At 43.4% G+C, this 27,046-nt stretch overlaps 2 protein-coding genes across 4 annotated transcripts in view; both read left to right on the plus strand.

Annotated features, from left to right (window-relative positions):
• Positions 1-5,304, plus strand: part of Bi (T-box transcription factor bifid) — a 179,462-nt gene extending 174,158 nt beyond the window's left edge. For 2 of the 3 annotated variants that reach the window (XM_076316890.1, XM_076316905.1), the window contains exon 7: positions 1,023-5,304. In XM_076316890.1, coding sequence (XP_076173005.1) covers positions 1,023-1,830 — 808 coding nt within the window. In that variant the 3' untranslated portion in view covers positions 1,831-5,304. The remainder of the gene's footprint in view (positions 1-1,022) is intronic. The other variant, XM_076316897.1, reaches the window with a different exon arrangement.
• A 422-nt stretch (positions 5,305-5,726) lies between these two features.
• The window catches only part of LOC143155172 (Fanconi anemia group J protein homolog), a 174,612-nt gene continuing 153,292 nt past the window's right edge, over positions 5,727-27,046 (plus strand). Inside the window, exon 1 of the mRNA XM_076327617.1 lies at positions 5,727-5,817. The gene's annotated coding sequence lies outside the window, so the exon portion shown is untranslated. The remainder of the gene's footprint in view (positions 5,818-27,046) is intronic.

Consider the following 27,046-nt stretch of genomic DNA (forward strand, 5'->3'; position numbering starts at 1 on the left):
CACCGAAAACGCCTGTAATTTGCCAGAGGCGCGAAGCGGGTCGATCAAGGGGTGAATTCGGACGTAATTAGGGGTTAGCGCGCGCAGCAATTGTCGGACACCGGCGACACGCTCGAATATTCACCGCTCGCGAGATCCGAGTGAAAAGTTTCGAAACTTCCACGGTTACGGGATTCCATAAAGGAGCGTTCGCGGTTGAGGAAACAGCGCCGGGGAGCGTTACTGCGCATCGCCGCGGTCTCTCAAAGAGGAGGCGAAGCGTAAACGATAACGAACCGTTTCGCGCTGAAAATATTTAACGCTACCGTGGCGTCGTAAACTTTTATTGCGACTGTGAATTTCGTCCGACAGTTAAACGCGGATATTTGCAAGCATTAACGCGGCCGTTCTCGCGCGGACGAGTTCTCGATTCGTCGGTCTCCGTTCGCCGTCATTTCTCGACCTCTTTATCCACCATGTTTCCCTCCGTCCTTGTCTCTTTCAGGGGGATCGAACCAGGAAATAATTACAAGGGAGGAGCGAGACGAAAGAAAATTAAGTACGTGGATTTCGAAGCGAATTTCGAGTCGTTGAAAGAACGACGATCGAAGTAGAAACGGTTGGAGCGATCAGACGCGTGTAGATTCCGAGCGATCGATTCTAAATGTTTGATCAATCATCGTTCCCGTTACCAACAAAATCGTTCGTTTCGGTGCTTTTGTTCTTCCGACGATGTATGTTCAATTCACCGCGAGAAATCGCGAACCAGAACTCGATTCGTCCAATAACCCGACTCGATCTTGCTCCCACAATCCCATCGGGTAAATTAAACACACCGTGGTATTTAATCGTTGAAAATTCATCGTGAATCCCGAAAGACCTCCCGTAGCCTAGGTACACGGGACATTTACGTTCGGACGTCTCGAACTCCTACCTAAATCGAACCTGTTCCGAACTCCTACCTGTTCACAAACGAGAGAGCCCCGATCGGATCCCGCGACAATGTGTCCTAGAAGATTGCTAACTCAGAGTCGTTGTTGCAGAAGGCAGGCGGTATTGACAGTATCAGGAGGCGGTTCCCGGCTGACAGCAGGTGGTCCAGCATCCCCGGAGAAACGGCGTTCATCGAACTCCGTGAACGACCTCCTCGACGACGAGGACAAGCTGCTGGACGTCGTGGGCCCGGACACGCCTCACCCGGGACACCATCAACGCGAGCGCGAGCACTCCCGCGAGAGGGACGACCGGACCAGCGAGAGGGGCGAAGGCAGCGAGTCCTCGGGCTCGGAAAGCGGCGGAGTATCGGGACCGACCGGCTCGGAGGGACCTAGACCCGAAGTGTCGGTGGGCCTACCGCTTCATCCACCTCTTCTACCGTACCTCTATCCGCCAGTACCCGGCCTGTACCCCGGTCCAGGTCCCCTGATACCTCCCAGCCATCTGGGTATCCACGGTGGGGTGTCACCCGGTATGCTGTTCAACGCGCAACTAGCTCTGGCCGCGTCTCAACACCCGGCCCTGTTCGCTCACTATCATCATCCACTGGCTAGTCCCTTGCATCAACTGAAGGGACATCGATACGCGCCGTACACCCTACCGGCGCCGTCACACGGTTCCGCGTTCGAGACGGTAACACCCGGTAGCAGAACCCTCAGTCCCAGATCTCCACCGCCCAGGCCCCCGACCGGATCACCGACACCAGCCGCGGGACTTACCTCCAGCAGCAGCTCGGCAGGCGAGCTGAAATCCATCGAGAACATGGTGAACGGACTCCAAGAGAAGAGGAGACGCAGCCCAAGTTTAACGCCCGGGCACAGGGGGGACGCGGACGCTGGAGGAGGGAGTCCGTGACAGGAGAACGAACCCGTCACCAGCACGAACGGCGACCCGGAAGACAAGCAGTTGACTGAATCCTGTGACCCCGAAGAACTCTACGGCGACGAGAGGGAGCCGGACTCGACCTCCGAGCTGTCGTAGCAGGGGAGAGGGTCGTCGGTTCGATCCGGGACCCTCTGTGCCCCATTCTGGGACGCTTTACGGCGCACCGGGCCCCTCTGCGTCCCTCTGGAGGACAGGCGGCGACCTGGACGAGGGACGCTCGAGACTACGAAGTGCAATTTTACCCTGCGGACTGGGGACGTGTTCTCCATCGGTTTCTGGGACTCGACGCTGGGCCTGGTTCCCTGTGAGTGTATATAAAATGGCCGGGGGTGGATCGCGCGGGGCCTGGGGTCTAACGGACGCTGCACGGATTGCGAGAGTTGGTAGTGTACATTAATACGGAGCACGAATGGGTGGGACCAGCGTGGCCGGGTGGGGGTGTGGAGTTAGTGATGGGCACTGGGTGGCACTTGGTAAAAACCCCTCCCCCTCCCCCCTGATAGGTTCGAATCGGTTGGAGTATCGCTCGACGTCTGGATCGTTGAATATATAAATATATATATGTATCGAAAATCTCCTGTCAACCGACACGAAAATTATTGAACGTCTCGAGCGTTGTTGGAAGCCTTGGAAGTCTTTTAACGTTTCGCTACCTTCTCGGTTCCTTTGTTACAATTCGTCATGTGTTCCCACGATAAAAGATTCTCGTTGCTTCGAGGCTACCGACACCGACGGGACTACCCCGATTCTGTTCGAACGGTTGCCACCGAGATCTCGGTTAACGTTCGAAGTGCTTCGAACTTTTGCACGAAATTGTTCAAGAGTTTGCAAGAGAGGGAGTGAATCATTTCGGCCGTCGCTAGTGACACGACTGCGTTCTGCCCGCGTGCGTTTTAGGTGTAAGAGAGGGAGACATTGCAATACAAGAGCACCTCCTAACTATTTGCAGCCCCTGTACATATGTACCCTAGTGATATTATATTATATTATATATATATTATATATATAAATAACTACTCTCTGTATTAATTATTGAATATAATATTATATTAATTATTAGAGAGACGTAAACGACGCATAAACGCACGTTGCCCGATCACGCCACGACACCCTCGAAAATGAAACGGGACGAAGGCGAGGAATTAACGAAAACACGCGACAGATGGCAAACTCAATCCGATTCGGTCCATCGATCCGCCTTTCGATTTCGATGCCGCGTCGACGCGCGTTTTATAGGTTAGAGAGACCGAGGTCGTGCATCGTTCTCCGATTCTGGGTCTGCGCAGGTGGCGCCACTTTCGCGGTCGTCGCTTCTCGGACCGAATCGGACCGAATCGGAACCGTCACCTCGAACGATCTCTCTCGTGGCGTTTATCCGCACCGCCCCCCTCCCCCCTCGACGTTGTCGCTTCGGAAAATGAACACCGTTCATCTCAACCCCGCGCCCCTTGGCCCCCCCCCTATTTGTATAAAAGTTAGCGATCGATGTAGATAATTGCGGGAAACGTGGTGGGACGTCGAGCAGTCGGCTTTTTGGGAATGTAGAGGTTCCAAAATTCTGTAAAAAAAAAGGAGAACTCGAAGCTCTGTCGTTTTTAAAAATCGAGGGTGCTCACATAATGACCCATCAGTCCCATATTTTCTCGCGATTAACCCTTTGAACGTTGATCATTTGAAATTCCACCAGATAATTCTGGTGCAAGTACTAAACGGAATTGTAGCTCTAGGAAGTCGGTTCAATCGATAATTAGCACGCGCGATGTTTGTGAATTGGGTCGGAGTGCAACTTGCGTTCGTGGAACATTGTCCTTAGCTGTATTTGAAATTTTTGCCCCGTTCGGGGGCCGTAGACGTTCAGCTGTTTCTTTTCCTCTCGATCGATGCTGATCCGTTGGCCACAAATGTTCGCAATGAATTCCTTCTTCAATATTTTATTTTGTTATTGTAACGTTGGAACGAGACAAATCGTGGAATCCGCTATACAAGTTTATCGTTCTTACTGTGTACAAATTGTAACTACATCTGTTCAGTTCCGTTTTAGTTATTAGTGTCACTTACTTTCAGTTGTGAACTGTCGTTAATAATCGAATTTCTTTTTATACTTCTCCTATGTAAATGTTGGAACACCGTGTTTTGTAATATTTTCTATGCAATGTTGTCGTTCTAATTGTACAAACTACGAAATTGTAATACCTTGATGGTTTTGAAGTGTCGCCACGATTATTCTTTAAACATTCTTTTATTTTATTTCATTTGTAGAGTAATTTGTGATACCTTCGGTACTGTCACTTTTATTGTATAAAAATGTGAATATATATAACTAATATCTGTTCCTACCTTTTTTTTTTTATTGATTAGTGCTACTTTGCCAGTTAGAAACTGTCATTATAATGATTTTTTTTTTTAAATATTTTTTCCTATTTAAAATTTTAAATAAATACGATGTCTGTTAAACCTTTCACGGTATCATTTGTTTTATTTTTCGTTCTCCTCATTCTCACATCCATTTTTTCTTTTTTTATATATTCTGCCAGGCCGCGAACTTTGAACGCACTCGAAAAAGTTAGTCATTGACCGACAATTTAAACGGAATCAAAGTCAAAGGGTTAAAAGCGTTAAATTCGTCAGACTCGACCTGTTGCTTACTCCTTTCGGGAGAGGAACTCGCTCTTCTCAATTTAGCCGCTGCTTTTGATACTCAAAATCATGCCGCGCCGATGTCACAAAAACACAAAACGGTTTCAAATCGCGCGAAAGCAGCGATAGTTCGAGACGAGCGACCGAGCAAGAAAAACTTAGGGGGTTCTCGACGAAACGCGTCCACCTCCATCGAATCGAGCGAAAACGACGCCGCGGGGAAGGTTTTCTAAGAGAGGACGTCGCTTCCTTTTGGCTCGAGACTCGAGAATGGTCCAAATACACAAAACAAGGGGAAACGCCATACGATTATGTAAAATAAAATGGCAGAGCGTGCGCGTTTTCAGCGAGACGAGGCTCGAGAACCGACGTGACTGCGACGCGCAGCTCTTGGCGCGCAACTCAGTACCGTGTCATCGAATAACGGGGCCCCATCCAAGCGCGGCGAAGAAAACAACGCGATTTTTCTCCGACGTACCAAGAATCTTGCTCAATCCTCGAACGTTCTGTTTTCTTCGTTCTCCCCCGGCTCCCATAACCCCCCGCCCCCACCCCCACCCCCCTCCCCGTTACGATTAATTTTCGAAGCGCGCTGCGTGCGGTCCTATGCTCGAAAAGGAGAACACGTTGTCGAGAGAAAAGCAATAAACTAAAATGAAAAAAAATGTAACGCGGCGAAACTCGAAACGTTCTAAACTAACACGAGAATCCGTGATATTCCGTGGCTTGTATTGTATATTGTACACCAACCCAGCCTCCGACTCCTCCACCCCTACCTCCCAGAAACGCCCTCCGAGATCCACGTGACTAAGAATTATATATATATTAATTTAAAAATAACGAAACTGTCTTATTTCTACACCATTTCATCGACGTAACGAAACGTAATGTTTATTCCCACGGGACACTGAACAACGAGATCGTATCTTTTTCATTCGATTTTTAAACGTGGTAATTTTTTTATTAACTTTCAATTGCCCAGGAGGGATGCCAGGTGCAAATTGTGCTCGACGTTGAGGATAAACTTAACGAGATCGAGGACACATGCTTCCCGAAGATGTACCGAGTAGCAGCGTACACTCGGTGAAAAAAAAAAAAAAAAAAAAAAACTGACCGCGCTACGACAGATGCACAGTTGCTACACATAATGCGCACTTCTTCTCGCGCATCGCGTACCCTTAAAAAGGGTACTCCCTCTGTGCCAGCAGTGACCGTGCATTCGTATTAGTGCGACCAGGTTTTCTTTGACCAACTGTACAAATAAGACTCTCAATCGTACATCGATTTCAACGAATCCATTATTTTCGTCTAGTTCTCGAGGTAAGTGAACGATTCCTAACCTTCGTTAACGAAAAAAAATGTTGGAAAATATACGAAGTTATTAATGGAACAAACTGGTAAAGGTTAAGTAGATATTTGCGTTGGCTAACATGCAAGACTTTTGTTTTCCTGCCCTCTAGTGGGATTTTTATACAGTACTGGGTATCCCCATTACTTCTGTTTATGATTCACCCAATATAGTAAGACGTGTTCTCGTAATCGTGTTATCCGGCGAATCCATTGGAAAATATAACAAAAATCCAAGAGAGAACGAACGTTTCGTATCAGATTTAATCAAACTCGAAATTTGTGTTGCAATGAATATATACGATAATGGTCTACGATAAAATAAATTGACTAAAAAGGTACGTTAAATATGCTCTCCATCGTATTTGTCGCCGAAGGAATAAATAGAACAAAAGTGCACCACCTGGTGTCGGTTCTAGTAATCACTGTTAATCACGTGATCGATCTTCGGCATAATTACTGTAATAATCGTTGTCGCACCGGGGACACGGCCATTTGGGGCTTCGATACGGTCGCTAAATAAACAAAATCGGACCATTAAAAATCCACCACGGTCCCTCAAGGGAAGTCTCTCAATTTTTCCGCTGCGTACGCCATAAAGGCTAACGACTTAATCGCACGTGAACGTACAAATTGCATGATTGTATAATTAGAATCGCTCGGGCGTCGTGTAAGCCAACGCTTTTCTTCTTTTTTATCGGAAACGCGGGGTTCTGCGGTTCCTTTTTCCTTCCAACCGCGAAATATCGCGACGTTGTAAACAAGCGGCGTACCACCAGCATAAATAATTCATGTGCGCGCGAGAGACCCGTTTGTGGGCCTGTTTTTTGAGGTTACCTTCGCGAGAATTGCGGGATAATCGTTAATTTTGAGGTTAAATTTGATAGATGCATGGTCGTGGTATAGAATAGATACTTTATAAGAGTTGATTTCACAGTAAATAGAAGTACCAACCTCGTGAAAAATCAGTGGGTTTTTTTTAGCACACCTTACATTTAAGGCGATGACTCGTGAAACCATAGTCAACTCAATCCACCGAAATCGGTAAAGTTAGAAAATCGAGAAAGTTTCTTTCACTACAAGGTGTACAGGGTTGCCGTTACTAATATGTGCAGCATTGCCATTCCTTATAGACACCATGCTTACAAACCGAATAGATATCGAAACAGTACTTTCCACGAACGCTTGAATATTTCCAAAAATGTTTTCTAAAGAATATCATCTGGCACCGAATAACTACGCCACTGCAATTCGTAGACCATCGCCCTACGCTTGCTCATGAGAATGACTATTAGGATCTATTCAACCCTTAACCCATCCATAAACATAAGCAAACGAGCGTTGGATTATCCGTCTTCAAAACACCCTGAAAATATGTCAACATACACAGATACATATGTATATAGATATACTACTTCTCTATTACTTATACAAGTATTCTTTTTTCCTCCCCTTGTCATTTTATCAAGTAACATAAATCATTAATTAACTACGAGGAATTTTAATTTACGAAGTTTCATAGAATTGTGATGTCACAATTAAGGAAATTGTGAAATTTTGAAGAGGACAAAAAAAAAGGGGTAATGCGAGGATAATGAGACTTACTTAATTTAATTTTAATTATTTTTATTTTTATTAGAACTTTATTAGAAGAGAGGTAAATATGATTATTTGATCAAATGGTCGTTGTTAAATTAGTAGCAACTTAAACTACTTAAATTAGTAGAAGTAATAGTAGCAGTAGTGGTACTGACAATATTATTAGTAGTAATAGTAGCAACAATAATAGTAGGTAGCAGTAACACAACAGTAGTAGGTGGCAGCATCAGTAGCAATATTATTACTAATAGTAGTAATAATAGTAACAATGGTGGCAGCAGTTGCAGTAGTAATCGCAGTAACAGTAATAACGATAATAGCAGTAGTAGTAACAGTAGTAGCAATAATAGTTGCAATAGCAGTAGTAACAATGGTACTAATAGCAGCAGTAATAGCAATCGTAAAAATAGTTTCGTAACTATTAAAAAAGAGAACAATTTGGATCTTAATCGATCAAAAAATGTTACCAGATTATCTTTAAAATTGTGCAAATGTTTTAACGAGGTTTCATAAGGGTAAGATTGTAATTTTTCGTCGCATACTGTTCTTCAATTAATTGATTTGCACCTACTTTTCCAAAGTGAAATGCTCAAAACCATTATCAAAGCGATATCATTATGGAGATACACGAGGAAATTTTTGTTGACGTTTTTTCGAAGATCAACACATCTTGAGCGAATTTGCTAATGACTGCTATTAACTAATTTAAGTGTACACTTGCTGTACATGTCTTTTGGACCTATTGCAGTTAAAAATACTCAATTAATCCGTCTACAGGTTTGCATTTTGCAACAGAGTGGAAGTGGTCCTCGAAGATATTCAAAACATTGTATTTAACATTAAGTCTAGTATATGTATTCTACAAATCATGAGAACAGTTTAAAATTCGCCGAACCCCTGAATGGTCGTCGTGAAATACACTTTGAGAAACGCTGATATACAATATTTGCTCTCCTCCTTTCGAAAAGAGATAAAAAAGGACTGTCACGCGCGCGAGCAATAATTACGAACCTTTTCTGCGGTAACGCGTTTTATCTGTTAAGCGTAATCGCAAAATCTGCGGTCCGTCGACTCGTTCACCTGGGTGTTCCCCATTAATTTTGCAATTTTTGTGAAATGATCACCGTAATCGATGTTGAAATTTTTTTGACTTTCTCTGTTTCTCCCGGGCCACCGGCGCATGTTTCGAATGAAAGTCCCAAGATGAAAGTAAAAAAAAAAATTATGAAAAACGATTACAATTTGTGTCAAATTATAATTTTTCTTTAAATAATTAGGGTTATTCAAATATTCGTCTGACCGGACTGTACATGCTTTCACGTTTGAACATTCATTACTTTGAGCAAATTTCTGTAAGAAAATAATTAATAGAAATCCTTTTGTAACGTTAAAAAAGAAACAAATTTTAAAGCTCATCGAAGTGTTTCAAGACTGAAAAACATTTACTGGAATCCCTTAGTCCGTGGAGTAATTTTTGCGTTCACCTTGTACAAAAGTTCGCGTGATGATAATGTTAATCTATAAATGTTTAAACGGTGAGTGACGAATTGGTCGCATGTTTAACCGCCTTCGATTATTCTCGGGAATGCTGAATATTTTATGCGAGTAATTTTACGCTTTGTTCATGAAACTACTCATCAATAGAAAGCATTGTAATTTGCACAAATTTATTTGAAAAAAAAAAAAAAACACTTTTATCGATATTTAACGAATTGTAGAAAAACAATTTAAAAAATTACGACGTAGAAGTGGCATCAGAGGGAAAACAATGTACATCGAAATAAAAAGAAGACTTAAAAATGTATGAATAAACATATACCAAGAAGAGTACGATCGTGAGAAACTTCGAGAAGTGTAAAATTACAAAATAATTGGGAAAAATGTTAAGAGAAACGAGTTAATGGTGGACGAAAAAGATGTGAAAGACACGCGCACGAAACAAAAACATGGCGTCCAAAATTCAGTATCTTCTTCGAACGAATGAAAAATTCCACGATTTTATCTCAAAACGTAACGAATGCCTGTTTGCAATTATATTTCCCACTTTGGTAAGCAGCGACGCGCGTGGAAAACGCATCGAAGACCAGACACGGCTAGGGAAAATATGGCGACGCGTACGTGGACAGAAACGAGCGGCAGTCACGGCAATGCCTAATCTGGAAAATCTACGAGCCGTGACATTCCATTTTCATGGTCAATTAATGCAACGCAATCGATCCGACGCCGCTGACACCGTTCCAAGCCTTTCACTCGCGTCTCGTGGCGATTTTTTATCGTCGTCGGGCGATAATTGCTCGTCCGGGCAGTTCGCGCGCGATTCCAACTAAATGGAATTCATTAAACGATGACTAAGCGAACGAGCGAATCGTGGATTAAGTAATTTCGTATCCCTGAGACAGCGTTTGGGTTAGATCTGGGTTGAATTTGTGATAAGGCTAAGAGTTAACTTTGCGAATAAATTGGAGATAGTTTTATGTTAGGTTAGAATCAAACAATTCTCAAATACTATACTATTGGTCACGAACGCACAATCATTGGTTCAACATTCCCCTTTCTGGTTTAATAAAATCATAGATGTGTAAATTTGAGAAAAGTATAGGTTATGTTACAGGTGATAGTTAATTTTGAGATTTGCGACAGATATAGATTATGTTACATGTAATAGTTAATTTTGAAATTCGCGAAAGGTATAGGTTACGTTACAGGTAATAGTTAATTTTGAGATTCGTGAAAGGTGTAGGTTACGTTACAGGTAATAATTAATTTTGAGATTTGCAAAAGATATAGGTCACATTATATAATAGATAATAGTTAATTTTGAGATTTGCGAAAGATGAAAGTTATGTTACAAGTAATAGTTAATTTTGAGATTCGCGAAAGGTATAGGTTATGTTACAGGTAATAATAATTTTGAGATTTGCAAAAGATATAGGTTACGTTACAGGTAATAGTTAATTTTGAGATTTGCGAAAGGTGTAGGTTACGTTACAAGTAATAGTTAATTTTGAGATTCGCGAAAGGTATAGGTCATGTTACAGGTAATGGTTAATTTTGAGATTTGTGTTACGTTTGAGAGAATTCTTAAATATGCCTTAAGTCGGTACTAACCAAGCGAGGTCTCGCGAGACCTCTGGGGTTCCCCCACTAACGTCTGAACGCGACACTATACATGCGTCGCGCATAACGTCTGTGAGCTTTCTTACGATCGCGGCGCTGCCTTTTCATGGCTGTCTCTTCAGCGTTGCGTGGTTTCTCTAACAACGTAGCTTGCTGTCTAGGGGAAAACAACCATTGGAAGGGGAAGTAGGCATGCGAGGGGTTAACGCAGGTCTAGATCCTTTAATCGTTTCATAGTACTACAATATAAATTATGTATATACATATTTATTATCTCGATATCTTTATCCATATGTATACACATATATTTAATAATATCACATATTTTAAATTTGAAATAGATTTAAATTAGATTTGAGATAATACTTAAAATTTAGATATGTCTGAATTTATGATCGAAGTAGATCTCAGTTAGGTTGAGATGGACGTGTTATATTAACACTATAATATATGTATATTGTGAATATATAACTAAAGTCTTGATACAATTGTTCCCTTTCTAACCTCTAATCCTCTTTTGTATACAAAATCATATACACGTAGTTTGAAATAATTATAGGTTATGTTTGGGATAGTTTTAAATTTGACAAATACATCAGGTATTTTTTTAAAGTCCAAACCTACTTTCTTTTCTCCTTCTCTCCTTCTCTAATTGTACCATAAACGTTGAAACTCCCTATACACGTCAAATAGAAATAGAGTCACTATCTAATACCAATATTACGTATCGACATCATAATTTACTTTCCTTCTACCTCTATATTGTACGTTCGTTTTTCGTGTTTTTTTTTTTTGTTTTATTTCGCATGCTACATAATACGACCAGAATCGCATTTTAGTGTGTAATAAATCGTCGATATTATTCTTCAGCTATGATATAAATCACTACCACCGAAAAATCAGAACCGAGACAACCAGACCTCGAACGAATTAACCGTCTTCGAGAATAGATACGTATCGGTCGACTTTTATGCGGCTCGTTTTTCGATTTTATTCCGCGAGCAACCAGCCAGTCTCGTGGTAATCGATTCGATCACGAAAGCTGCTCGTCTTTTCGTTGTCTTTAAACGCGATAGAACCACCGCTCTGCCGATATTAGCATAGCTACCCCCTCGAGGGTGGATTAGTGGTTCCTTAAAAAGTCATTCGCGAAACGAACCTTTTCCAGCATGCTTGCGTTGTTTCCGTATTAACGTCTATGCGGAAATTGTGGCCCGGGGAGGTTGAAATTCGAGAGGATAATGTATTTAAGAGTCTCGTGTACGGCTACGAAATTCTATGATTCCTAAATTGGATTCTTATGCTGCACGTTGCGAATTACTTTGGGACCGTAGGTTAGCGAAAGGTACTGCGAAATTATCGATGGATTTTCAATATAAAATTATTATTATTACAATTGTTCTTTTTACACAAATTAGAAGCGCGCATATCAGAGAGAATAATTATACACTGATAAGCTGCAGCGTGCTCTCGAATCTAACCTCAAATTGTATTCTTCTCTAACCATAAGAACTCTCCTTTATATTTTGAATTTTCGTATTGCAATTAAAATCTTGGAAAGTATTATAGTTGTAGAGCAACGTACAGCTACTGATAATATTCTTTCTAGTATATTACAATAATCATTTACATAAATAAAGATGGTTCATCAATGACGATTCCCGCGAGCTAACCTCAATTTTTTCGAATTAATCGTGAAAACTCCCGTTACGACCGTTATCTCAACTCCGTACAATAATTTCTTAAAAATGGTTTATAGTATTTATTATCATCTTTACTGCGCATTCTTCGCAACAATGGAAATATAGAGCAAACATATGGAAAACGAGAAATATAATACGAATAGTACAGTTCGCAGAAAAGATACTTTAAAATCTAACCTCAAACTTTGATATCGCTCGTAAGGGTAAATGTTGCTAACATCGTTGCAACGAAAGGCTTCGAAAAATACCCTAACCGAGCATATTAATCTCTACATTGCTTCGGTCTGGTAGCATTCGATAGACATTTCGGTGGAAAAAGGAGCCCTGTTCGAAGGGAATCGGAGGAAACACGCGGGTCGCCCCGAGGTCCTCGCCGAACCAATTTGTATGCTGATGGCTATCTCCGTAGAATAATTTATAAACGATATTAAACCGTGCTCTTTGGCCGCGGCACGCTACACGCTTGGTACCGGGCAGCCCGCCCCTTTAGAAGGGGGTGGGAGGGTGGACGTGAATTTATCGTCGGGAATGCAATCTGTCATCGCGTATCGGCAACGGGGATACAACTTCTGCGACTATTAAACGTGAAACCGTTTCGATCGATCGATCGCCACTTACCAGTGGAAAACTGTTTTCGAGTCTCGAAGTTACGGGGAGGAAACATAACCTCTACTCCTGCTACAATACACACACGTGCGCTCTAAGATTATTTTTTGATACGATACAAGAAATAATTGCGATTAATCTCCATTCAAGAGCGTTGTCTTGTGTAAATAATCATATTTATTCTTCCCGCAGAACTTCAATTCATAGTCTGACATAGATCTATTATATTGATAGATCTTTATATTTAGATGAAATTTTAGGTTAGAAATTATAATCATTGTCGATAAGTATTATTCCAGTCGTTAAAATTGTTTCATTCGTTTATCTAACCTGATAACTCAATGTTTTATGGATACTAAAATATTCGTTCAATTTTAATCATCGACATTACTAAACGGTGTATTAAAAATTGCAAATATCAAATACAAAGTCAACGTGTGCTGTTGAGTGAAAAAAAAACTTTTGGCCGGTTTTATCTTCCTAGCTATACTGAAGGGACACTCTGAAGATAAAATTTGTTTTACATCGTATTCGCTCTTTGAAACTATTTATCACCTCTGAAACATTTATTCTTATGATCGCAACTGAAGTAGATAATTAAATGGGATACCCTGTATTGCATAACTTCGATCAAGAAAACATAGATTCATTGTAAGAAACGTAATCATCGAATTGATTAATTTTGTTCGGAATTAATATTGTATATTATGATAATTGTTACGATCACGTGGTTTTAGACGAAAAGATACGAAAGTCCTGGAGCTACTTTTCATCCATGATTTACTCTCTCTTTTATTTTCTTCTATGGAGAATCCATTCTCGGATTTACATTTCGTACTTTGAATAGCCCCACCACTGTTCTGTGACTATTACCGCGGCGGCAGCGACCGATTGCGAACGCCTCGAGCTGAAAGGATCAATTAAAAACCGTCAAACGAGGAAAGAGACAGCAAACAGTCTGAGATGCTTCGCGGACGATCCGGCTGGAACGAAGATTAGGAAGCGATCGGAATGCCCGGTGGCCTTTGATCGGCGTCGAAACGTGTCCGTGGGATCCACCGGAGGGGTCAGAGGGAGGTCTGGGGGGGATCTGGAAGTTGAAGGGGCCCGGGGGCCACTCGACAGCCCGATAGCGACGAGGATTTAATTGACACCGGGAGGTGTCGCAGCACTAAACTATGCAAAGTGGCCGACTTGGCGGTCGGCTTTTGCCTTCTGAAGCGGTTTCAACGGCCCCGAAAACCGCTCTGGAACGCGAAGGGCCATCGAAGATGGCGATCGAGCCGAGAAATTAAGGCTACGCGTCCGTGAAGACGTGTTTTCGGGCTGATCGATCGATCTGTCGCCGACGTCTGAAGCTGGCAGCTGAGGTACAATGGATTTAGGGAGATGGGGGAAGCCAGAACTTCTTCTATTTGCGTTTTTCGGATACCTGACCGAACGGGGATCGAGAAGAAGGATGTAACCAGCGTGTTTTTGATTGGTTTTGAAGATTTTTTAGTATAAGACCGATCGATCAACGAGAAGTATCGATGCCAACAGTACAACAGAGACGGTGCTCGATTACCGGGCAATCGGAGATGGAAAGCCGTAAGACGATTGTAATTACGTTCTGGTTGTTCACACGTTTCACACTGTCTCGCAGAGTGTTACACCTGTCTCTTGCTCGTCTATATCATTTTTGATGCTTCGTTAAAGCATACAGCGACATGGAACCTAAAGACACCAAGTTGGCTAAAAAGCAATCTAGAATCCACTACCCCAGAATCGTCCAAGCTATTGATCGATATAAGGAATATGGTAGTTTTGTAATTATAAATTGTTCGCACATTTCACACAATCATGGAGATTATTCCACGTGTCTCTTACTAGTCTGTAGGATGACATCTTGGATCATTTTCCGAGGCTTCGTTAAAGCATACACAGTGTGCCGAGAGTAAGAGACACCAGGTTGGCTAAAGAGCAGTCTAGAATCCACTGCCCTAGAATCGTCCAACCGATTTCCATCTAGGGGACATCGTAATAGTCCCCTAGGGGACATCGTAATAGTCGATATAAACGACTAATAGAGGACCATTTCGGATGAAAGTATTATAAATTGACCGTTCGAAGCCATCTTCGCGTCTCGTATCACCGTTCAAATCTGCGAGCACTCTGCGTGGGAGTGTCCGTAACGATTCGAACGAATATACACCTCGATTACGCCTAGAAACGCGAACACTACGTCCAACGATTCAAGAACACCCTGTATATCCCTCCTGGTCCTTCGAGCAGCCAATCGACTAGGAACTAGTACTTCGATACAAGCGAAGTGCGAGCCACGGACCACCGCTCAGTCCCATGGACCATCGGATTCCCCCGATTCCAGGAGCACCGTGGTGCTCTCCCGCGGGCCAAGAAACGAAAGAGGAAACGCAAAGGGGGGAGAGGGTAAGCGAGACAGCGAAAAAAATCCGACGAAACGACGGAGACCGCGGAACGGCGGCGGTCTGGAAAAAAATGGCGAAAAATGCGAACTTCTCACCGCGGTCGGCGACAAAGGGCTGCTCGGCGTCCACGCAGCTCGCAGATAAATCTTTCCGTCTCTCTTCCTCCTTTCTCGCTTAGTTGGAAGCCCCCCGGTCGGAGCCCCTTTCTGGTCCAGGGTAGCCGGCCTCCCTCCCCCATACCCCTCGTGCTCCCCGCCACGGCTGGCTCTCATTTACACTACGAGCAGTAGGATTTACTGGCCGCAGAATACAATGCGGACCTGTCCGTGTCCATCCAGCGAGACCGGGAGCCATCCTCTAGTCGTGTACCTCTTCGCCGTGGCTATAGATATCCGACTCGCTGGCCGGCGTCTTCGTCGTCGCCGATGGAAAGAGGAATAATGGGAGCGGAGAGTGTCGGCCACTGTATTTCGAGCGAATTTACGACGCCAACAGACGCGAGATTGATGCTTGTCGCTGATTCGCGTTGATCGTTTTTGGGTTATGAACGGCCAGCCTGGCCCGGCTTGATTAATTGTGCCCCGTTGGGGATGTTAATTGACACCGTCAGGTTTCAACCGGTCGGCGTTCGAGACCTCTGGCCAGGGCACGGTGACGTTGAAGCTTCTAACGAGGAGAGACTCTCGTTGCCCTCTTCGCGCGGGAGGCCAACGTTGATCGAACGTACGGATCCACGCGAAGTTGGCTCTTTGCTCACTGGTATCGTCGCGGACAGTGTACTTGTAGACGCAACGTGGCCATGCGAAACTGAAGAACGAAAGTTAGCGTAACGTTGAGTGTTTCGCGTTGTCCCCAACCGGAGACGAACGTATGTCCTTTGGAAACTTGTACGGCGACAGGTTTGTCGCAATTTCCTCTACTGAAAATGGGAGGTAAAGTGTGCTACCAAATGTGGAGTTTCAAGCTCCAACAAACATGGCCTAGAGACATCAAAGAATCACGATGACATCCAAGAATCTTTCCTTACACGATGACCCGTATCACGGTACGGTAAAACTGATTTTAGAACATTATAATCCTCGAAGTTCCTTCTACCTAACTCCCCCAGTGGACAGACAGGCATAGACACAGGTTTGTCGCAAACGATTCCTAATTACCTCTCCTGAGGATTGCCCCAAGAGTACAGTTTTGAAGCTCAAGCGCAACAAGCGCAGCTTGGAGACATCCAAAAATCACGATGACATCCAAGAATCCTTCCCTACACGATGACCCACATCACGGTACGGTAAAACTGATTTTAGAACATTATAATCCTCGAAGTCCCTTCTACCTAACTCGCCCAGTGGACAGACAGGCATAGACACAGGTTTGTCGCAAACGATTCCTAATTACCTCTCCTGAGGATTGCCCCAAGAGTACAGTTTTGAAGCTCAAGCGCAACAAGCGCAGCTTGGAGACATCCAAGAATCCCTTTCCTTGATACCCTACACCACGATACGATGAAACTGATTTTAGAACACAGTAGTCCTCGGAGTCCTTTCTACCTGACTCGACACCAACGCTGGAGCGTTCCTTCCTCCGAAGTATCTCCAGAATCCAACCACCCATTCTCACCTGGACACGAAAGTCACCTTCCTTCTAGGGGTGAGAGAACTGTACCAACGTGGCCCAGAGCCCGAAACGCGATGTAACAGTTCGGGCCCTTTAAGCAGCTCTGGACGGCGGCACCGGTGCCCTCAAACGCGCCGACAAACGTTGTCCCGCTAGAAACCCCTCCTTCCACCAACCCTTTCCGAAGCCGCGGTGTACACGCAGTCAGCAGTGCCCGGTTCTGTGAAACTGCGCTCGGTTGGGTCGGAAGGACCGTTTTCGGGACCAGGTGCAAATGGAGAACCGGGTGAGAACATCGAGTAGCTCTGTGCCCTTATTGGGTACTTCTCGGACGAGATCGTCGTCCGACGAAGATGAAGGCTACAACGATGTCTAAATTACCTATCTTCGATATCGAGTGTCTAAAGACCAGCGACTACGAGACCCAAACGAAACAGTCCTCTGGATACCACTGAAGTGGGAATAGATACGTCAATTAACCCTCGTCTTACCACGCTTGGATCTGTTACCACGCTCGATCGATACCATTGATACAACTTTCCATGGACATCGAGAAACGTAGGAATAATAGAATTTTATTCGAAATATTTGTACGAAGTGAAATTACGGGTCTGTTTGGACCCAGGAGTCGTCTCTCCCGTGGTTACCCAAACCACCGGTAGGATGGATCGAAGGCGCATAGTCTGAAACGTAACAACGCTACGCAAGAACGAAGAAGGTCACAGGATAGATTTTCGTTGGGTAGGATCCGTCCTTCTCTATTCTTTGCAAAAGCTCGAGAAACTGCTCAGGAATCGCATCTGCCTTCGGAAATAATCACCCGGCAAAGAGTCCAGGCGACATTCCCTGAAATACCGGTGCCAATCCCGAACGAATTTACCACTTGGAGGATTTACCGACCCTCGAACAACTCCGAACGAAGGTGGCCAATAAAACCGCGAGTCGCCGGGCATTACTTTTCATCGTCGTTCGAGGCCCTCGCGTACAAAGTCCGCCTCGGTGTTTCTCTTCCCCTTTCTCGGACGGATCGTGTGGGAGTGACTCTCCGCCGCGGCTGATTTGCGATCAATTTGCCCTAATTTACAATCGGTGCCCTCGGCGCCGCGGTGCCTTCAGCGTCCCCCGGCCATGAAAGGCACGTCGAGCGGGCCTTATGTTCCTCCGTGGAACTAAAGATTCATCCCGACCGACGAGAAATTAATCGGATGGCTTGTAAACGTCGCTCGGCCTTTGCTGGCTCTACTCGAACGGGTTCGAAGCACTCTCGACCGTTCTGGGGGATCTTGCTGAACGATACCGCTAGAAAAAGATTGCTGCTGTGCCGTGTTGACGATCGGGACGACTACGCGAGCCTAGAGAACGTACATTTTTACGTTTCGGAAGATCGACTTTTTCTTCGAGAAACGACTAACCGATATTTCTTACACCATCGGGAGGATTCGGATTAAAATGATTGTCGCCCTATTGCAGACCTTCCGATTGATTACTTGAAGATAGTGTCTTCGGAAATAGAGTCACGAATAGAGTAGAAAGAACGCTTCGAAGTCCATGAGAATTTCGCAAACACTTAAAGGAGATCCTAACTCGGACGAGATGCAGGGCGGTTCGTGATTGTTACATAATTCGAATCCTACCTGGACCGAGTTAATTGGTATATTAACCAACAAGATCTAACCGAACATAATTCAAGCCCAATCACGGTTAAATATTTCGAGGATATACAGTTAACTGATTAACATTTTAACGACACTATCGTTCTTTAATGAGAATTTTAACGAGTAATTAAATAAAACTCCGTCGATCTCTACACTTCATTAATTAAATCTTCGGTATAATCCACACTTGAGCAATTAACTTTCCGGCGCTGGCTTCATTAATCAAATTGTAGCTTCATAAATTCAATCTCGGATGATTCTTGCGAGATTCGTTAACGAACTTCTACAAGCTTAGAAAATTTGCATTCGTTCTTAACGGGCGACACCTTCCTTCGTTTTCGTAGATTGCTTCGAAGGAGGTAACGAGGAAATACTCTCTTAGATGGAGTTTCGAAACAAAACATTCGTCGAACAAACGAGAAACAAGATTCAATTATACCGTGAAATCTTCCTCGGTGATTCATCGTGAACACTCGTCCCAGGAAAGAGGCTCAAGCTGTCCTCGAGGCTGCAAGAATGTTTCTATTGCTTTGATTAATTCCCATTTTATCGCTCTATCAGCGGACTCGAGGAATCCCGAGACGTATTTCGCACCTCGAACGAGACGGTCGCCTTATTAAAAACGGCAACGATTTACGACTAACGGTGTCGTTTCTGCCTGGTAGCGGTTTTATACGTTTTCAGGTCTGCTAGAATCGCCGCAAAAAATAACGACGGGAAATATAAATTTCGCGGCGCGGCGATCGCCAGATAAGCGGGAGACTGGTTTCGAGCAGCGATTCGTGATCTACACTGTTTTAATTACTTTGTTATTTGTTTGACCGGCCAAAGCCGGACACGGAGGCCCATCACACCCGTGAGACTAAAATCTTTCGCGATGGCGCAAAAGGAAGAATGGAAACACACGAGGACTTCAAACGGAAGTAGCTACTATTTCTGTCGCTTGGTGGGTCGATAACAGAGAAGACCGAAAATCTGGGAGACGCTAGATGGGCAATGACGATTATGATATTTCAAAAGGGAAATTAATATTGTCAGAATGAATGGAGCACACTTGGTCCATGGATCGTAGGATTCGAGATCCCAAACGGACGGTAGATTATTAAGACATCGACTATAGGCATAGTTGGGATCACAAGTAACGCTACGTATGACGAGATCTCGACTAGAGTCACTGTTGGGGTCACGAGTAATGCTACATACGTCGAGATATCAACTAGAGTTATAGTTGGGGTCACGAGTAACGCTACATACGTCGAGATGTCAACTAGAGTCATAGTTGAGATCACCAGTAACGCTATATATGTTGAGATCTCGACTAGAGTCATAGTTGGGGTCACGAGTAATGCTACGTATAACGAGATCTCGACTAGACTCATAGTTGGAGTCACGAGTAACACTACATATGTTGAGATCTTGACTAGACTCATAGTTGGGGTCACAAGTAACGCTAGATACGTCGAGATCTCGACTATAGTCATAGTTGGGATCACGAGTAACGTTAGATACGTCGATCGCAATAATGCCCCGATTCAATGTTCCCTGCAGTCTACATTATCGACAGATTTGTGCCCCGGGCAAATAGAAACGCTTCTAACGTAAACGTGTCGCGTGTTTTATATACCTGCGCCGAAGCTTTTCCCCCAAAAACGCGAGAGGAAGACAGAGTAGCAGTCGGACCAGGAGGAAATCCATGGAGGGGACGGTTGTATTTCACCGTCTCGGTTCCACGGGGCCCGCCATACATAACGTTGGGCCCCTCACAAAGGACTCGTGGCGAGATGGTAGCCTACAAGATCGGATAATATGGGTAGTTATTTGTCGGCGCCGATGTTGGTTTTTCGGGCCTGTGTGTTGGCCTGTGCGTGTGAGGCCCCCCGCAGCGACGGACCCGCCGTCTTCAAGGGTCCGTTGTCCCCACTACCGGTCGGTTTTCCTGCGTCCTTCTCGCTCGCCCGGCAAGGCGTCATCTTCCTCCCTTTCGTCCCGTTTCTCTTCGCCCTTATCTTCACGTTTCTCATCACTTTTCGCGCTCTATCTGCCGGCTCGTCTCCGAGGCCAACGCAAGCATTCGCGTTCTGAGAGATCAGCGGTCGGATTAAACGCGAAATGGGCATTAATAGGGACCCCCGGCAGCTTGGACCCCCTTCCAGTGAAGGGGGACGGGTCCCGGTGGTTGATCGAGTCTGATGACTTTCGACGATCGAAGATTTCGTTGCGCTGCCTTTACTCGGGACTTCTGCACTCGGTTGCGTACACTTCCATTGGAATTTACAATAACAACTATCAGGGAAATACCAGACTGCTGTCGTAGACATTCCTGACCGGTAATATCGATCCACGAATTTAACTTTCGAACCATTTAACAAGATTCGTTTCGTCCGGCCGAAAAATTCTAAATTCATCGTTAGAGGGCGTGCTTGTAAACGTAGACGAGGGCAGGACGGGGAAAGGCGATAAAAGTCGGATGTAAATCGCATACAGAAATATGAAAAGTGACTTCTCCGCCGGTACTAAACTCGACAACGTTTATTAGTGCGCCTTGTACGGCTCCTTTTACGACTCGGGCCTACAAGACTCGGTATCACGTGGGTCAATCAGGGAAATCGAAGGTTAAGAAGAATCGAACGAGTCGAAGGAAATTAGAATCGTGGGGTAACCTCTCGAAAATCATATCTTTCGATATTCCCCTTGCGGTAAAAGTTCATCTCGTCGAACGTACAATGAATCCCTGCACTACCAACTGAAAACAAACCGAAGACACACACCGAATCGATAAATCTCTCCGTAACCAATCGGCGACCGTGACAAAAGGAACAAAGATATCTCGCGTAGAAAAAGTGGCAGCATCAGTCAGAGCTGTCGCTTACGAACGTCACCAGAAATCCCTAGGCTGGTTCCCCTAGGGAGTGTCGTCGCTATTAACTCGATCCGACCTTCGCCTTCTCCTCGCACTTATCTCCTCGGTTCCGTCTAATCGCAATAAACCGAGAAAGGCGAGAGCCGTTAAGCACAAAAATATGGACACCGGCTCGGAGGGGTGCAAACGACGTGCAACGGGCCGCGATGGGTGGGAGCTATACGGAGAGGGGAGGGGTAGGTGGCCGCGGGGAGGGGAGACGAAGGGATCCCGCCGCCACACACATGCTGCGCCGAGGCGTCCGTAACGTCTTTTAATCACGAAATGAGCCGGCTCTCTTCAAACGCCGAGGGGCCCGCGGTCCTCCGTTGGCCGAATTAAGTAAATCAATAAATAACGAGGATACCTCGGCAACACCTGCGCGCGCTCTCCTCGTCGGCACCGAGTAACAGGATTTACGGCGCAAGGCGCCGCGTCGCGCCGATTCTTTCCTCCCTTCGAGCCTCGCCAACCAACCAACCACCCCCCTCCCTTCCCCCTCCCCTTGCCCGCTCGCCGCCCCCACCTTCTCCGCGACGACAACGCGTTTCACCGGGACGATTTCGGGAGACGCGAAACTCTAGGGGCCCCTGGTGGCTTTGACCTCCGTCCACAGACTGCGAGAAACACGGCCAGCGAGCTGCGCGTACCGATGCGCAATAGTACAGAGCAGTTTGAAGCTGTTTGCGCGATCGTTGCAACGATCTTCCTATCGCACCGCCATCGGAACTTCTTCCGATTTTGGTATAAGCTTGTAGGCTGAAATTTGGCGAAAATGAGTAGAGAAAATTTGAATTATAACTTGGGAAATATACGAAATTGAATTCAATGATTTACGTATATTACAGATACATGTGTACGTGAATTATATTTTTTGCAACAATCTTCCTATCGCATCGCCACCGGAACTTCTTCCGATTTTTGTATAGGTTTGTAAGGTGAATTTTTTGCGGGTATGTGTAGTGATAATTTTAATTATAACTTTGGAAATTTACGAAATTGTATTCGATGGTTTACGTATATTATAGATACATATGTAAATGAATTATATTTTTTGCAACAATGTTCCTATCGCATCGCCATCGAAACTTCTTCCGATTTTTGTATAGGTTTGTAGGGTGAATTTTTAGCGAGTATGGGTAGAGAAAGTTTTAATTATAACTTTGGAAATTTACGAAATTGAATTCGATGGTTTATATATATTATAGATACATGTGTAAGTGAATTACATTTTCTTGAAATTTCACAGTACACTGTATTTAGTTTTACGAAAACTGTATACAATGTATGCGGTTAAAGAGTGTCGATATTCTAGTCGATTGTAACGTGCCTGTTGGGCATTTCTACACAAATTGTATATTGTAATTGGATTCGAAGTCGTACATCTTCGATCTGATGTATCAAGGTTTCAATGCCATTTCGTACGAATTTGCGAACACGTCGAGTCGATAAAAGTTCAAGTTTCTCACCAGGTACGATGAACTTGCGAGTTCAGTGAAATTTTCGACTAAAGAAAGAATTGCGCTTGAGAAGTAACGTTTGATAAGTGAAAAATGGCCGTGCTTCGTTAATTTGCGCCTCGGGGATCTAATTACAAAGTAACTAGAGTTAAATTTTAAAACGCTGATTTGCAGAACATCGACCATTATACTTTATGCCATTATACTTGCATTATCCATTATGCTTCCGTTTAATTATTTACCTGCACCTACGTCTATGTACAAAAACCACGTTATTAGAATCAACATCGCCATTACTATCATTCTTATTACCGCCATTATCGTCATCGTTATTATTACCAACATTCTCATCGCTGTTATAACCAGGTATTGCCGTCATTACCATCACCATCGTCGAGATTATCATCGACGTTGTATCTACGTATCTATTATCGTCGAGATTATCGTCGAGTTTGTTATCAATGTTACAGATCTGTAGCGAGTGTGTGGTTTCAACGTTACAGTTGGAAATGGTTGTGGTTACTGTGAAAACTCGTCGCGATCGGAGAGGTTAGGTCGCAACGACAATCAGGCCGTGACAATGAGCATCGAGATGCAAGAAGAAGGGCACGAACGTTGCCGTTTTTCCTTCGGTTTCCGCTGCCGGTTCCCGCGCTATTCCTCGACAATGGCACATAAAATGTTCCGACAATCTGCGGCCACGTTATTAAATTATGCTCGTTAAGAAGTTTCCAGTTCGAAGCGGTACGTTTAACATTCTGCTCATAGCTCCGCTTTGTCTCTGAATCGCAAAGATCGCGTAGCGTCAAGCCTAGAGACTTGTTTCCTGTGAGTCGATGGAGAATTTCTTTTTTGTTCCCCTTTAATGCGAAGAGTACACTTTCACCAACCTTTAAAGGTTTGTGAAACCCTATATTGTTTCGTTTTTACTTTGTCACGGTGGTACAGACTTTTACAGAGCATGTGTTTAACGAAATACTCGTAAATGTTACCTTTCTTAAGTTTTCCATAATTTGTTCGACAAAACAGCCTTTAAAGATTTGTGGAACCCTCTATTGTTTAATTTTTACTTTACTATGGTGGTACACACTTTTACACTGCATGTGTTCAACAAAATACTCGTAAATGTTACTTTTCTTAAGTTTTCCATAACCTGTACGACAAAACAGTCTTTAAAGATTTGTGAAACTCCCTATTGTTTAATTTTTACTTTACTATGGTGGTACACACTTTTACACTGCATGTGTTTAACGAAATACTCGTAAACGTTACTTTTCTTAAGTTTTCCATAACCTGTACGACAAAACAGCCTTTAAAGGTTCGTGAAACCCCCTATTGTTTAATTTTTACTTTACTATGGTGGTACACACTTTTACACTGCATCTGTTTAACGAAATATTCGTAAATGTTACCTTTTTTAAGTATTCCATAACCTAAATAAAATCACGTGGCTGGAGGTTATGTCCTTAACGGATACAGATGCAATAGAATTTATACCAATTATACTATTTATCTGCAATAGTAAATTTCCTTTTCGGAAGGTTCTACCATTTACAACAATTTTTTAATGGAAACTCTGACATTCTTGTCGAATCTTTTCGTATTTCAATCCATTATACGTGGTATCTACAGTCCTAACCGGAGACGCAGCGAACCAATGAAATTCTCTGGTAGATATATGGGTTTATTTACGCAAGATCCTAATTGGTACATATGTATCCCTACATGCAGGAATCAGTCGTACGACTCGCGTTTAAATTATGGTTCGTTGAACTGCCTAAATTTATGGAATCCACCAATGATCTCCAACGAAACAGCATCTTTGGAACGACAACGTATTTGAAAAATTTCGTAGCTGAACTCTCACTACTTCGTAAAACAACAGGAGAATTTATTTTAATTACAAGTTTTCAATCCTTCCAGTAGTCTGTACAGATTAGACAAAAGTTTCTGCAACAAGGAAGGATAAGAGGATTTAGTTTCCCATCCTTTCAGGCCGATCCAAGGTCCATTGTAAACGCCAGAACGTAAATCGTGATGATCGAAAGCTCTTTCCGCGGCATCCAAGTTTTCCTCGATAATTCTCATGATAATTATTATTTATGCGATTCGTGGCAGTCGCCAACGTTACTCCCCGATCATTCTTTCATTCGTGTCTTTATGTGTCCTCTTTACCGACGTCTTCTCCTCACTGGGACTTCCTGTTTCTCAATAAGCCGTTCCCATTTTTACTAACACGCCCTTTGTTATTACCTTTCCCATAATTGTTGCTCCCCGCCGCGTGCTTCCAATAACAATCCTCGTCCATTATCAATTTTCACGATCGTTGTTATGATTTACGTCTCCAGTTGGTCCCTGTTTCATTTATTCCACTATCTTATGTATTTTCAGTTCCTCGATGAAATCCCTCATTTCTTAAACATTTCGCCACGGTAGTATGAAATTTCACCAAATCCGGTCTCGGGGGTATAGTGTGACTATACGATCGAAGGAAATATATTTCAAAAAAATGGAAACTGTCGTGTCGCAATAAACAGGAGGTTAAACGTTCCGGTAAAATTATTTTTCAAGATTTGTCTTAACAAGGTGAAACACCTGGGTCCACGAAATTAACTCGATTAATTGCACCCTGCGATATCATCGCCGTTGCATCAATTTCATATCGTCATTTTTCGACCGTGGTCTCATTACTGCCTTATCTACATCGTATTAAAATTAATAAATGGAGATCGGGAAATGTGCAGCTGCATCGACCTGTGCATCTAAGTTTCGACTCTCCCAGCGCTTGAATGACGTCTCATCATTAATAAATTACGGTCTTTACGTGCAACCATGACAGCGGTCCGTAGCCCGGAGTATAGGTTAGGTTACACCGAGCGTGGTGCAATTCACGATCAAATTTCTTCAAAACGGACACCTTTAATCCGAATGTTTCAAAGACACAATACGTTTCACGAAACGACGAAGCGTATGTAAATAAAACCACGTGACTACGACAGAATTGTCTTGGCAATACACACAACAGAATTTGTACGAGTTGTATACGGTTTGTATGAGTTTGTACGAGTTGTGTGATTTGTACGGTTGGTTCTTTCCAAAGACATCAACTTTTGCACGCATTTTTTAACAAAAGAATATTCACCGTCGATTCTTCAATCATTGTACAATTGGTATAATTTTTATACGAACGAAATTTTGTTGAATACAGTTCTTTTGTATTTAACGCGTTGACTATCGCCCCAGTTTTTCATATTCATATTCTCGAAATCTCCTTAAACTGTACGGCTAAAAATTTTAATATTTAATAGTTTCTCGGTGTACTTGTTATTTTAAAGCACTCCCAAAATTATTTAAAAGTTAGAATTCGTTCCTTGCGAGTACTTTAAAGAAACATTCTGAGCTCAGTGGTCATCAGTGACCACCACGGTATTCAACGTGTTAATTACTTACCCTATGCTTCAAATTTCGATAACGGGTGTCATAATTAATAGCAAGGTCGGTCATAACCCTTATTGTCCTCGTGCTATGCTGTCCAGTGATACTGGTCAGCATAGAACGTGATATATTTAGATGTAAAAGTAAATAATGTTTGTATGGAAGGATGAGTATAGTATGTATGGAATTATTGTACGAGCTACTTTATCTTTAAGTTTATATTATGATAATGAGTGTAGTATGGTCCAAGTGTTTTGTATTCGATATAGGTGAAGAGTGTCATCTGCAACATAGCAAATGTGCGTGGCGTCACTTGCTATAGAGCGTTAAGAGAGAGAGCATATATGTATTATAGAGTGAGAGAAGAGGAGAGTGTACGCAATAGAAGCATGCGTGAGAGAAGAGACTATTGTGTTATCGTACAACCTAATTTTTCGGTTCACGAATTATATTTTTCATCTTATTTGTCAGCGTGGTTCATTATTACCCACCTTCATATATATGTATAAGGATTCCTTTCTAATATTTTTAAGAAAATATATTTTTCTTAAAAACGAGGACAAGGCTCACCCGTGGTACTTGTATTTGACCCGATTTCCTTACCACGAGTCTCACACGATATTCTAAGTAAAGGGGTTAAATAAGTGCACAAGGTGAGTCATTAAAAGCAGAATACGATATATCCCTG

This window comes from Ptiloglossa arizonensis, chromosome 1 (assembly GCF_051014685.1).
Source record: "Ptiloglossa arizonensis isolate GNS036 chromosome 1, iyPtiAriz1_principal, whole genome shotgun sequence".
In the NCBI taxonomy this organism is placed as follows: domain Eukaryota; kingdom Metazoa; phylum Arthropoda; class Insecta; order Hymenoptera; family Colletidae; genus Ptiloglossa; species Ptiloglossa arizonensis.